The 14,213-nt window shown below is 37.3% G+C and overlaps 1 protein-coding gene and 1 pseudogene across 2 annotated transcripts in view; one reads left to right on the top strand and one right to left on the bottom strand.

Moving 5' to 3' along the window:
* The window catches only part of LOC111143281 (synaptonemal complex protein 1), a 144,537-nt gene that overhangs the window by 106,257 nt on the left and 24,067 nt on the right, over nt 1-14,213 (bottom strand). For both annotated transcript variants that reach the window (XM_022496911.1, XM_022496912.1), the window contains exons 8-11: nt 9,422-9,480; nt 8,106-8,175; nt 6,172-6,245; nt 1,713-1,821 (exon numbers count right to left, since the gene is read on the bottom strand). In XM_022496911.1, the coding sequence (XP_022352619.1) occupies nt 1,713-1,821; nt 6,172-6,245; nt 8,106-8,175; nt 9,422-9,480 (312 nt within the window). The remainder of the gene's footprint in view (nt 1-1,712; nt 1,822-6,171; nt 6,246-8,105; nt 8,176-9,421; nt 9,481-14,213) is intronic.
* On the top strand, nt 2,286-3,441 carry LOC111143668 (annotated as a pseudogene).

Below are 14,213 nucleotides of genomic sequence, written 5' to 3'. Positions count from 1 at the left end.
GATGGAACAGTGAGGTAAGTCAAGTAGAGAAAGACAATTATCATATGGTTTCACTCATATATGGAACATAAGCAGTAGCTCAAAGGACCAAAGAGGAAAGGAGGGAAATCCAAATGGGGAGAAATCAGAGAGGGAAATGAACTACGAGAGACTATGGACCCCAGAAAACAACCTGAGGGTTTCCCTGGTTGGGGGAGGTGGTTATAGGGTGATCGGTACTGAGAAGGGCACATGTTGTGATGAGCACTGGGTGTTTTACTTAACTAATGAATCACTGAACACAACATCAAAAACTAATTATGTACTATACAGTGGCTAACTGAACATAATAGAAAAAAACTAAATAAATAAAAGCAAATTAGACACAGAAGAAGGCAGGATTATGAAACAGGTCGATAGATCTCCAAAATGAAACAGAGAAAAAAAGAATAAGAGATACATATAGGACATAATAAATGAATACAACTTAAATGTTACATAAATGTAACTTAAATGAATACATTTCAGTGCATGAGTCTGCAGAATCTCACAAGAATTGGTTACTTACTGCCAGTAAATTATTTCCAGTTTTATATGATAAGATTAAATATCCATTCATCCTAATATCTATTTGACTACTAGGTACATAGCAATATGCTAGACACTGAGTTACATAGATATTTAATGGACAGAGTCCCTGCCTGCAAGACACCCTTAGTCACAGATGACTAATGGTTAAGCCATTCTTAAGAATAAGGAGCTCACTGGAATTCAGGCAAAATATTTGGATTCGAGGTAAGAGGCTCCTCCTTTTGCGTAGAGGAAGTAGTGAAAGTATGATGGGGACATAGAAAGAATGGCAAATGTAGGGGAAGTTCATTTTGTGATGTCTAGAGTATAGGATATATTAATTGTAAGATCAAATGAGCAGGCATAGTTTCACAGGAACTAGATAATTATTTGTCATATGCAAAAGAGGATGTTTTTAAGAGAAAAGTGACAAATACCACAAAATCCATATGATGCTCTGAAAGGTGCACAGTGTTTCATAAGTGTATTATGCCTTCCAAGTGCCTTAAACAAGTTTAAAAACTATTCAGTAAGATAGTCTTAATTGACATTCAAGATTCTTCATAATCTGATCCATTCTTTTCCGGTCTCACCTACTGAGTTCTCTAACAAAGACATACCAATCAATGTTTCAAATAGAAACTTTGACAGTTCTAGGACTTGCACAAGGCATTTCTTCTGCCTACATTCTCCCTTCCAATTCACTGTCTAGTAAAGCTTTAATCATCAAAGATTTAGTTCAACAAGCTATTTTCCCTAATGCCTTTCCAAATGTCTTGCTCCAGGAACACTGACTTCCTCTACAGTGTTCCAGTGTATTCAGTCATTCATGAAATAGTTGAGTGTCCCGTGTGCCATGTACTGTTCTAGGCACTGGGAATGCATCAGTAAACAAAAAGAAAAACAGATCCTTGTTTTCTTGGAGTATTGTGTTGAAATTCTAAAGAAGCAGGGAGTATGGAAAAGTGAAAAGAAGAGCACATGTACAATGAAAAAGTTCCCTAAGTGACTCTATTACACCCCTTCTCCAACTGATCCAAACCAGGTTGAGAATTACAGCACTGGAAAACATTACAACAAAACTACAATGAAAGCCAAAATTTTAAATATAGTAAGAGTAATACATAAGACACATTATTGTATTTTCTTATGTAAATTCTTACTTGTCTTCTCCTCTAATTGATTAACTTTATCTCTGGATTCCTCCAGCAGAAATATTAAATCTTTCATTTTATTTTCTTTCTCAGTATTTTGGAGCAATAGCAGTGATACCTAAAATGAAATATTTAAGTAATACATTAGAGATATGAAAAATTACACATGACACCTTAGCAATTACCACCACCTATGATTATTTTATGTACTTGTTTCTGTGCTTTTCAGCCAATTGTGCAAGGGCATTTAGTATATGCCTGCACAATGTTCATTCAAAAAATGTTTAAACTAATATGATCTACCCAATATTATAAGGTTCATTTTAAGTTAGAACTTAGAAGATATATAATAAAATGTATTGTTTCATTTATTCCATAAATATTATGAAGCACCTCCTCTGTTCCATAAACCAAAGTACTGAATATACAGAGATGAGGGAACTTAAAGAAACACAGAGCCTAGGGAATGTTCCAGAACATTAGGTGGGAAGCGGAGAAGCAGCGACTGCCTGAGCTCTGCCCACCAATGCACTCCTTCCCGCTCCTCCACACTGACCTCAACATGCTCACTGGCTTTAGAAAATGGTGAAAGAAACAACTTACTATGATGCTTTGGGGGTCAAACCCAATGCCAACCAAGAACTAAAAAAGGCTTACAGGAAACTGGTCTTGACGTACCATCCTGAGAAGAATCCAAAGGAAGGGGAAAAGTTTAAACAGATTTCTCAAGCTTATGAAGAACTCTCTGATGCAAAGAAAAGGCAAGTATATGACAAAGGAGGAGAGCATACAGTTAAAGAAGGTGGAGCTGGTGGTGGTTTTGGCTCCCCCATGGACATCTTTGATATGATTTTTGGAGGAGGAGGAAGACTGCAGAGAGAAAGAAGAGGTAAAAATGTTGTACATCTGCTCTCAGTAATTAGAAGATTTACATAATGGTGCAACAAGAAAATTAGCTCTGCAAAAGAATGTGATTTGTAACAAATGTGAAGGCTGTGGTGGTAAGAAAAGAGTAGAATGTTGTCCCAATTGTGGAGGTACTGGAAAGCAAATAATAACAATTTATCACATAGGACCTGGAATGGCTCAGCAAATTCAATCTGTATACATGGAGTGCAAGGGCCATGGGTAACAGATCAGTCCTAAAGACAGATGTGAAAGCTGAAATGGAAGGAAGATAGTTTGAGAAAGATTCTAGAAGTTCATACTGACAAAGATTTGAAAGATGGCAAGATAACATTCCATGGTGAAGGACACCAAGAACCAGGACTGCAACAAGGAGATATTATTATTGTTTTAGGTCAGAAGGACCACATTGCTTTTACTCAGCAAGAAGACCTTTTCATGTGCATGGACATACAGCTGACTGAAGCACCCTGTGGCTTTCCAAAGCCAATATCTATTTTTGACAACCAAACCATCATCATCACCTCTCATCCAGGTCAGATTGTCAGGTATGGAGCTATCAAGTGTGTGCTAAATAAAGGCATGCCAATTTATCATAGACCATATGAGAAGAGTTGCCTAATCATCAAATTTAAGGTAAACTTTCCTGAGAATGCCTTTCTCTCTTTGCTGGAAAAACTCCTACTTGAGAAGTAGGAAGTAGAAGAGACTGATGAAACGGACCAGGTAGTTGCTGGACTTAGATCCAAATCAGGAGAGACAGTGCCATTACAATGGGGATGCATATGAGGATGGTGAACATCATCATAGGGATGGTGTTCAGGATCAGACCTCTTTTTTTTTTTTTTTTTTAGATTTTATTTATTTGAGAGAGAGACAGTGAGAGAGAGCATAAGCGAGGAGGAGAAGGTCAGAGGGAGAAGCAGACTCCCCATGGAGCTGGGAGCCCGACGTGGGACTCGATCCCGGCCGCCCGGGATCATGACCTGAGCTGAAGGCAGTCGTCCAACCAACTGAGCCACCCAGGCGTCCCCAGGATCAGACCTCTTAATGGGGCCAGTGAATAACACTGCTGGCATTTTACATGCTGTAGTGAATGAGTGATGGAGTATAATCATAGCTCACTACTTGCTTTTGCTTTTGCTTTTGTTTTAATATTCAACCACAGTAGTGTTTTAAAAGTTAAATGAAGAATAAATTCAAATATAAAAGTTCTGACTTTGCCCTGTATATGAGGACTTCAATGTGCAAGAAAAGTTTAATACTCATAAAAACTATTTTTTTAAAAATTCTCACTAACATTTGTTAGGCCATACCTTGTAACAGATTTCAGCTCTATATATATGAAACAGCTCAAACTGAAATGTTAGGTGTGTGTACTGACTTCAGTATATGACCCTTAATTGTTGAGCTATGAAGTTAAAATTTGTATTTAATTGACAATCAAAGAACGTAATTTGTAGAGAAGTGTTGGTCTAGTTAAGTGGGATTCATCATGATGCCTCTGCATTTATTCTATTGTCTCAACTGTTACTTGAAGATGGTCTGCACTTGTAGAACTGCATTCTCTTCTTCTGTGCCATCTTTTTTTTTTAATACATATATCAGTCCTGATTACACTTTTTTCCTTCTCTTTGGACTATGATAAGCTTCAGAGAAGTGACTTTAGGAGAAGGGTAACTTAGAGTGGAGAGACATTTATGTGGAGAAGTTAATTTGCATGTATGAGACAGGAAAGTTTTTTAAGTTATATTACAGGCTTACTTTAAACCATTTAACTTATGCTCTGAAGTAACTAATTTAATGTTGTAGTATAGCAAATTATGATGAATAGCTTTAATTTTATGTTTAAAAGTCATGTTCATAAGCTTGGGGCGCCTGGGTGGCTCAGTGGGTTAAGCCGCTGCCTTCGGCTCAGGTCATGATCTCAGGGTCCTGGGATCAAGTCCCGCATCGGGCTCTCTGCTCAGCAGGGAGCCTGCTTCCCTCTCTCTCTCTCTCTCTTTCTCTCTCTCTCTGCCTGCCTCTGTCTACTTGTGATCTCTCTCTGTCAAATAAATAAATCTTAAAAAAAAAAGTCATGTTCATAAGCTTAAATAAAACAACAACAACAAAAAACCCCTCAGAACCTAGACCAGGAGACAAACAACTATACTTGAATATTATTAGTTATAGGACAAAAATATATGAATCAGGAAAACAATTACCTCGGTCTTAGGGGATGTAATAAAAATTAATCCTTCTCAGAGTACTGCGTTGAGTCTTGATAGTCAAGTAGAAATTAATCAGGCAAACCCAGAAAAATGAACATTTTAACTTGTGTAAGAACACAAAGGATCAAGAGATCATGCCGCATTTAGAGAAGTGAAAATATTCAGATGATTAGAATATAGAGTCCAAGGGCACCTGGGTGGCTCAGTTGTTAAGAACCTTCCTTCAGCTCAGGGCATGATACCGGGGTACTAGGACAGAGCTCCGTATCAGGCTCCCTGCTCAGCACGAAGCCTTCTCCCTCTCCCACTCCCCCTGCTTGTGTTCCCTCTCTGTGTCTCCCTCTGTCAAATAAATAAATAAAATCTTTAAAAAAATAATAAGAAGAAGAATATAGAATCCATGTGAAGAAAAAGGTGAAAGACAAAAAGACAAGCTGAAGACTTCCAGATTCAAGATGGCAGAAAGACCTCACTGCCCTATTTTCATCTGCCCATGCACCCAGAACCCAACAAGTTTTTTAGCACTTCCCTCTACTTTTGTGTTCTTTATAATACACACAATTTTAACTTTTAAAAACACCTTCTTTCAGAAACTAGTTTAAAATTTCAGCTAAAATATAGAAAACTGTTAACTCATTTAAAAGATCTAAACGTAACATATAAATTTAACCAGAACTTAAAGAAAACCCTATCTTCTCTGTACTTTCAGTTAACAAGATTGTCTACTTAAAAAGTTATCTATCATTACAAAGTATCCTGTGCCAAATCAAAGAAGAAAAACTCTGAAAAAATAGGGGGGAAATAGAAGAGGATTCCTTTCGATGAATCGTTTTCCATTGGAAAGCACAGGACTTCAAACTGATAAATTTGTCACAGTAATAACCTGGTATTCTTGTGAATAATAAAAACACAGACTCATTATTTTCAAATTTTCCACTATATGACAAATAGAAGGGAAAGAACATTTTAGTTCCCCATCAATGGGGTCATGAATAGTAAGTGCATTTCAAAATAGACTGCAAAATGTGGATTAAGTGGTCAATGATCATCATCTTTACATTTTATAAGGTTTTTATCTGAACAAAAGTTAATTATTTTTGCAACCATGACCTATTTAAATACTATAGAAAATTCATTGATTTTTTTTTAAATTCTGGTATTCAGTGCATGCCTGTTTGAATCAGTGGAAATTAATTCTGCTAGGCAAAAGGCTGTATGTTTGATATGTAAAATACTAAAATTCTCTTATAGAAATTTATCATGCAGTCAGCAAGTAGATTTCTTTTGAAATTTTAAGTATTTTATGAGTTAATAAACATAAAAAATACAAAACTGATTTTAAAAAATACCTGCTTTTCCTTGTCATTTACTTCCTTCTTGTATTCCTCTTCAAGGTGCTGGATTTTTTCATAATCTTCTTTTACTTTAAAAATAAAGCAGCTATACTTTAATAATTTAATATAATTATATAAGAACAAAATTTAAAGCTTCTTGTATTTTATCTCACCTCCTTATTTATCTAGATACTAAGCCTCAAAGGTTTCTAACAAGCTTAACTGCTATTTTCTTGCTACTAACTTTCTTTTGAGTAAAGTAGTGAATTTTTAAAACATCAAAGTAGAATAAAATTCTGTACTTTTTACAATAGTACATATGTAAGAGTTTATTCCTTATAACACGCTAATCTGAAATAACGCATTTTATTTTTTTTTTAAAGATTTTATTTATTTATTTGACAGAGAGAGATCACAAGTAGGCAGAGAAGCAGGCAGAGAGAGAGAGAGAGAGAGAAGCAGGCTCCCTGCCGAGCAGAGAGCCCGATGCAGGACTCGATCCCAGGACCCTGAGATCATGACCTGAGCCGAAGGCAGCGGCCCAACCCAGTGAGCCACCCAGGCGCCCCTGAAATAACGCATTTTAAATGTGTATATATAGTTGACCCTTAAACATTAGGGGTGCTGACCCCTACCATAGCTGAAAATTCACATGCAACTTTTGACTCCCCAAAAACTAAACTAATAGCCTACTGCTAACCAGAAGTCTTACCTGTAACATAAAGTTGCTTAACACACATTTTGAACATCATATATATTATAAGCTATACTCTTACAATAAAGTTAGAAAAAAGAAAGTTTTTTTTAAGATTTTTATTTTATTTATTTGACAGAGATCACAAGTAGGCAGAGAGGCAGTCAGAGAGAGAGGAAGGGAAGCAGGCTCCCTGCTGAGCAGAGAGCCTGATATGGGGCTTGATCCCAGGATCCTGCGATCATGACCTGAGCCGAAGGCAGAGCTTTAACCCACTGAGTCACCCAGGAGCCCCAGAAAAAAAGAAAGTATTAAGAAAATCATAAAGCAAATACATTTATAGTACTGTGATTTATTGAAAAAAATCCAAATATAAGTGGACCTGCACTGTTCAAACCCAGGTCATTCAAGTGTCAACTTATTTTGACATGAAACTTTACCAAAAAATGTAAAAATAAGACCAAATCACACTTCTAAAAAATAAAGTACAAATCATAGTAAGTTTAATTTCAGGGAAAATGTAGCTTTGAAGCCAAAAGGGTATTTTCAATATATATCAATTACCTTCCACATTACACAAGATTTTGAGGGGCTTGCAAAACCACAAAGAATACAAAATTTGAAACAGTTGGGGCATCAAACTGAAGCTGTGAAAACATTAAAAGAATCTAATAAATCTCCATCAACAGATGAATGGATAAAGATGTGGCGTACATAAATAGACACACACACACACACACACACACACACACACACACACACAAAATGGAATACTATGCAGCCATCAAAAAACAATCTTGTCATTTGTGATGACATGGATGGAACTAGAGGGTATTATGCTAAGTGAAATAAGTCAATCAGAGAAAGTCAATTATCATTATGATCTCACTGATATGAGGACTTTGAGAAATAAGACAAAGGATCACAGGGGAAGGGAGGGAAAAACGAAACAAGATGAAATCAGAGAGGGAGACAAACCATAAGAAACTCTTAATCTCAGGAAACAAACTGAGGGTTGCTGGAGGGGAGGGGGATTGGAGGAATGAGATGGCTGGGTGATGGACACTGGAGAGGGTATTTGGTATGGTGAGTGCTGTGAAATGTGTAAGACTGATGAATCACAGACCTGTACCCCTGAAACAAATAATACATTATATGTTGATTAAAAAAATAAAAGATAATATAAATTTTTAAAAAGAATCTAATAAAATATAAACATCAGTAGAGTAATATGAAAATTAAACAAGATCCGTACATTTAAAATGCATTTCCAATCTGGAATTCTCAGCTTGTACACGAAGTTCCTCAAAAGCTATTATCATTTTCTGAAACAAAGTTTAACTTTTAAGAATCATACTTATATTTTTTAAATAGGTTCTTCCAACTATGAAAATATTAATAAATTTGTCTCAGGATCATTAAATTTAAAACCATTCAACTTTGAATAATGAAATCCCTATAACTTGTAATAATTAAATATTTACTAAAAACCCACTGACTGCCTATTATATTTGCTTCCCAGAAGCTTAAATTATATAATACCAAACAACAGCAAAATGATTGTTGGTATTCTAGTTATTTACTTAATAGCTCTTAACAGAATCTGTAATTTTATTTTTTGCTTACTTATTTAATTTCTGTCTTCCTCCACTAAAGTGTATCCTCTCTGAGGTCCCTCCCTAGTAGAGTCCAAATTACACTTTCGTCATCTGGCAGCATGAGTTCATTCAGTATTCAACAAATCTTTATTTGCAAAATTGTATGAATTCATTTATTTGTTCAATAAATAGTTACTGCTTATCTATTATGTGCCAACCACTGTTTTAGACACTTGAGATTAAGACAAAGTCCTTACCCTACTGGAACTAACTAACATTCCAGGTATACATACACATGTATATCAAATAAATGTCATGTATTTTCAAGTGCTCTTCAGAAAAACTAAATGAGGTGAGGAGACAGAAAATAATTGAATGGAAAGGTATTTTAGATAAAGTAGTAAAGGAGATTTAAAAAAAAAAAAATTTGCACTAAACCTTGACACAAAAGTGCTAGACAGAACAAAATCAAAGAACCAAGATCAGAAAGAGGCTAGAAAGTTTCAGAAAAATAAAAAAGAACAACTATAGCAGAGAAGCAAAGTAGAAAACAAAGATGATGGAATAAGAGAGGTAAGCAGGAACCAGGTATTTTGTATGTTTCAAATTAATGTGTATGTGTCATAATATGCTAGTCTCTGACACAGAGTTAATACTTCATAAATTGGTGTCACTAACATGTAAATTCAAAAGCTACTAAATAACAAAACATTAACACTCCTAGTATAGAACCTTAAGAAGCTTACTGGATATAATCATATGTCAACAAATAAATAATAATCCCTTTATCAAGAAGAGTTATCACTCTACTCTGCTTAGAAATGCATCTATTATACACAACCAATGGATTGTTAAACACTACATGTGAAACTAATGATGTACTATATGTTGGCTAATTGCATTCAAATTAAAAAAAAAAAAAAAAAAAAGAAATGCCCCTGTTTAAAATATTTAACTTTTTACTAAAACTTACCTCAATATTATTATTTAGATCCACATATACTTGCCTCGTTTCTTCTCGTTCATTTTCATCTATTATTAATATAAAATATTTCAGAATCAAATTTTAAAGTGATTATAATGCCATCAAGATAATACTCAAAATGCCTCAGGAAAATATTAAAATATTCAAAATTCTGTGTTAATGAAGTATATTAGTATATCCTGAGTCTCTTAAAGTAGCATCAAATGTATAGAATTGTTGAATTATTGTGCTATACATCTGAAACTCATATACCACTATATGTCAACTATACTTCAACAATAAATTTTTAAAATAAGCTGCTTCATAGTAGTTTCACAGTAAGACACAGTGAGACATGATTGTACTTCAACTTCAAAAGCTCTAATTTTTTATAGAACTACTATCTATGAATTTATTCAAACTTTGTAAAATATATTTACAGTTTTAACCTTTACATTGAGTGGGGATTTAACAATTATTTGCCCAAGTGTATTCTCCTTTGTATATTTACGATTCATAGGGTACACATGAAAAGCAAAGCCTACTCTTCTGATCTCTTGCTCTACCTCTGAGGAAGCAGAAAGGAAGATAAACTTCAAGACCCAAAGAACAAGGATAAGAATAGGTGTGGCCCAAAGAGAAATCCTCTATAAATCCTTTACAACATTTTTATTTTTCTGGTTTTTAACCTGAGCAATGATTCCCTCTAGCTATAATCTATACAATAAATTCCCTCTATTCTATACTAGAATTAATACTGCGCCTAATGCAGAGCCTAAGAGATCAAGACCTGAGCTGAAATCAAGAGTTGGATGCTCACCTGACTAAGCCACCCAGGCGCCCCCAAAGCACATTAAATTTAAAGAGGGTACTAGTCCCACATTCTCAATAACAAGCCATAAAGAAGAACTGAGCAGTTATGATAGATTCAACTGTAAATGAGAAGCCAAATAACCAAAAAGAGGGTACATGAGCTAACTTCAGAAGAATATAGCTATCTAAACCTCTCAAAAATAATGGAGAGTGGGCGCCTGGGTGGCTCAGTTGGTTAAGCGACTGCCTTCAGCTCAGGTCATGATCCTGGAGTCCCAGGATCGAGTCCCGCATCAGGCTCCCAGCTCCACAGGGAGTCTGCTTCTCCCTCTGACCTTCTCCTCACTCATGCTCTCTCTCACTGTCTCTCTCTTCTCTCAAATAAATAAATAAAATGTTTAAAAAAAAATAATGGAGAGCGCTCTGAACTTATAGCATATGAAATAGGAACTGAACCATTTTTTATCTGAATATTAAAGGGCTAGAAATTTAAGAAAATAAAGGCAGAACATATCAGCATTTGAACAAAAAGATTCACACTTCTCCATCTATTTTGTTTCATTCATTACCTAACACATTTTGCAACACATCTCTATTCCTCAGAAACTATTTGTGCCAAAGAACTGCATTCTATTGCCAACATCTCCCACCTTCCCATTGCTAATAGCATCAGTACTTTTAAAATACCCTCCAGCCATTTTTCTAATAGGAAAGTCCTGGAAATTGGGTAAGTAAAACTACAGAAAAGAAAATAAATGGGTATAGACATACTTTACAGTTGTCAGAAGCAAGGTCCTACAGGTAGCACAAAGGGCCTCCAATAGCTAAGTGTTTCAATGTGGTGATGTGCAGTACTGTAAAAATATAACCCTACATTTTTCATTTTTCTTCTTGATATTTATCTATCCATTGATCTATTTACCTATCTCCCCACCCCCTACCTCACTAACTTCTCCCTACTTCCTTCCCTCCCTCTCCTCCTTGCCTCCAGACTTCCTCCTCCCCATTTATTTTGCCCCAGTCCAGGCAACTAGATCTTTCAGCATTTGCTGCCTTAAAGAGAGGATTTTACCAAAAACAAAGAATAAAAAATCTTCGGGTTTCAAAAGAACAATGTTGGGGGTTAGGGGAAGGATTCAGAACATAAACTGTAGATTTTTTAAATATATGAGTCAGAACGAATGTTCTTAATGTCTATACCAAAGAAATATTTACTCATTTGTGGGAAGAGGCCTTTAAAAGGGGAAGCTAAGGTGCCTGGGTAGTGCTGCAGCTGGTTAAGCATCCAACTTTTGGTTTCAGCTCAGGTCACAATCTCAGGGTACTGGAATCAAGCCTCGAGTCGGCCTCCAAACTTAGAGTCTGCTTGAGATTCTCTCTCCCTCTGCCCCTCCCACTCATGTGCACTCTCTCTCTAATAAATAAATAAATCTTTTTTAAAAATAAAAAAATAGGGGGTGCCTGGGTGGCTTGGTGGGTTAAGCCTCTGCCTTTGGCTCAGGTCGTGATCCCGGAGTCCTGGGATCGAGCCCCATATCGGACTCTCTGCTCAGCAGGGAACCTGCTTCCCCCTTTCTCTCTGCCTGCCTCTCTGCTTACTTGTGATCCCTCTCTCTCCGTCAAATAAATAAATAATTTTTAAAAAATAAATAAAATAAAATAAAAAATAAAAGGGTATGCTAAGAGAGCTTATCAGGTTCTGGCAGACACTTAAAAAGAGGTTCTAGAGCCCTCTCCACTCATCAGACTAAGCCTCAGGGTTGAGGACCATGAAAACCCCAGATAGTTTGGGCAAACCAAGGGAAGAATGAGACTGTGCTGTTTTTGCTGTTGTTGTTGTTCATTTGTTTTTGGTTTTTTGTCTTCAGTAGGGCTCTAGGAAGATGACAAAACCTGAGAAGAAATGACTGTAAAATATATCTAGACAGATTGGGCCTTAAATCATTTAAATTTCCCTTGTCCCAATACTCTGTGTGGCTGAGCATAGTGTGATAAAGAACTGAGAATCAGCAGACCTGAATGGGCCCCCAAGAACAGTAATGAGGGAAAACTCAGCAACCTAAGTGCACCATTTACTGAATACTAACTGAAACAATGAAAACATCAATAGAAGATGCGTGAAAAACAAATGTCCTTCTCTACCACATGGTATTATATAGGAACCCACAAATTTAGATACAATCCCAGGAGAAGGGGAAAAATTCTCAAATTTATTAAGTTTCTTCTAAAGAGAAAGGACCCAAATTTTAAAAAATCATGAATGAAAGATAAGAGATCACAACAAGGGGCACCTGAGTGGCTCAGTGGGTTAGGCCTCTGCCTTCATCTTGGGTCATGGTCTCAGGGTCCTGGGATCGAGCCCCACAACGGGCTCTCTGCTCAGGGAGGAGCCTGCTTTCCCCTCTCTCTCTGCCCGCCTCTCTGCCTACTTGTGATCTCTCTCTCTCTCTGTCAAATAAATAAATAAAATACTTTAAAAAAAAAGAGAGATCACAACCAACACCAAAGAAATACAAACAATTTTAAGAACATATTATGAGCAACTGTATGCCAGCAAATTTAACAATCTGGAAGAAATGGATGCATTCCTAGAGACCTATAAACTACCAAAACTGAACAGAAAGAAATAGAAAACCTGAACAGACCATAACCAGTAAGGAGATTGAAAGAGTCATCAAAAATCTCCCAACAAGAACACAGGACCACATGGCTTCCCAAGGGAATTCTACAAAACATTTAAAGAATACTTACTCTCCTGAAACTGTTCCAAAAAATAGAAATGGATAGGAAAACTTCCAAACTCATTTTATGAGGCCAGCATCATGTTGATTCCAAAACCAGACAAACCCCACCAAAAAGCAGAATTACAAACCAATGTCCTTGATGAACACAGATGCAAAAATTCTCACCAAAATACTAGCCAATAGGATCCAACAGTCCATTAAAAGGATTATTCTCCACGATAAGTGAGATTTATTCCTGGGATGCAAGTTTGGTTCAACATCCTCAAATCAATCAATGTGATACAATACATTGATTAAAAAAAAGAACAAGAGGATGGGAGGAGTCAAGATGGCGGAGAAGTAGCAGGCTGAGACTACTTCAGGTAGCAGGAGATCAGCTAGATAGCTTATCTAAAGATAGCAAAACCTACAAATCCAACTGGAGATCGAAGAGAAGAAGAACAGCAATTCTAGAAACAGAAAATCAACCACTTTCTGAAAGGTAGGACTGGCGGAGAAGTGAATCCAAAGTGACGGGAAGATAGACCACGGGGGGAGGGGCCGGCTCCCGGCAAGCGGCGGAGCAACAGAGCAGAAAATCGGGACTTTTAAAAGTCTGTTCCGCTGAGGGACATCGCTCCAGAGGCTTAACCGGGGTGAAGCCCACGCAGGGTCAGCGTGGCCTCAGGTCCCGCAGGGTCACAGAAGGATCGGTGGTGTCTGAGTGACGCAGAGCTTACAGGTATTAGAACGGGGAAGCCGGCTACAGAGACAGCCGAGGAGTGAGCTCTAAGCTCGGGGTTACCTTGAACCAGTCACAGGCTCGGTGAGCTCGGAGCGCAGCCGGAGGCCAGGGTGACGGCAGTAATTGGATGCTATTCTCTGAGGGCGCACTGAGGAGTGGGGCCCCAGGCTCTCAGCTCCTCCAGGCCGGAGACTGGGAGACCGCCATCTTCATTCCCGTCCTCCAGAACTCTACGGAAAGCGCTCAGGGAACAAAAGCTCCCGAAAGCAAACCCGAGCGGATTACTCAGCCCGGCCCTGGGTAAGGGCGGTGCAACTCCGCCTGAGGCAAAGACACTTGAGAATCACTATAACAGGCCCCTCCCCCAGAAGATCAAGGAGAAACCCAGCCAGGACCAAGTTCACCTGCCAAGGAGTGCAGTTTCAATACCAAGGAGAACACCAGAATTCCAGAGGAGGAGAAAGCAAAGCACGAACTCATGGCTTTCTCCCCATGATTCTTTAGCCTTGCAGTTAATTTA

The sequence above is a fragment of the Enhydra lutris genome, unplaced genomic scaffold (genome assembly GCF_002288905.1).
Source record: "Enhydra lutris kenyoni isolate GAN:26980312 unplaced genomic scaffold, ASM228890v2 scaffoldscaffold9, whole genome shotgun sequence".
Taxonomy (NCBI): domain Eukaryota; kingdom Metazoa; phylum Chordata; class Mammalia; order Carnivora; family Mustelidae; genus Enhydra; species Enhydra lutris.
The sequence above is the reverse complement of the archived record's forward strand: the minus strand, read 5'-3'. Positions and strand labels throughout refer to the sequence as shown.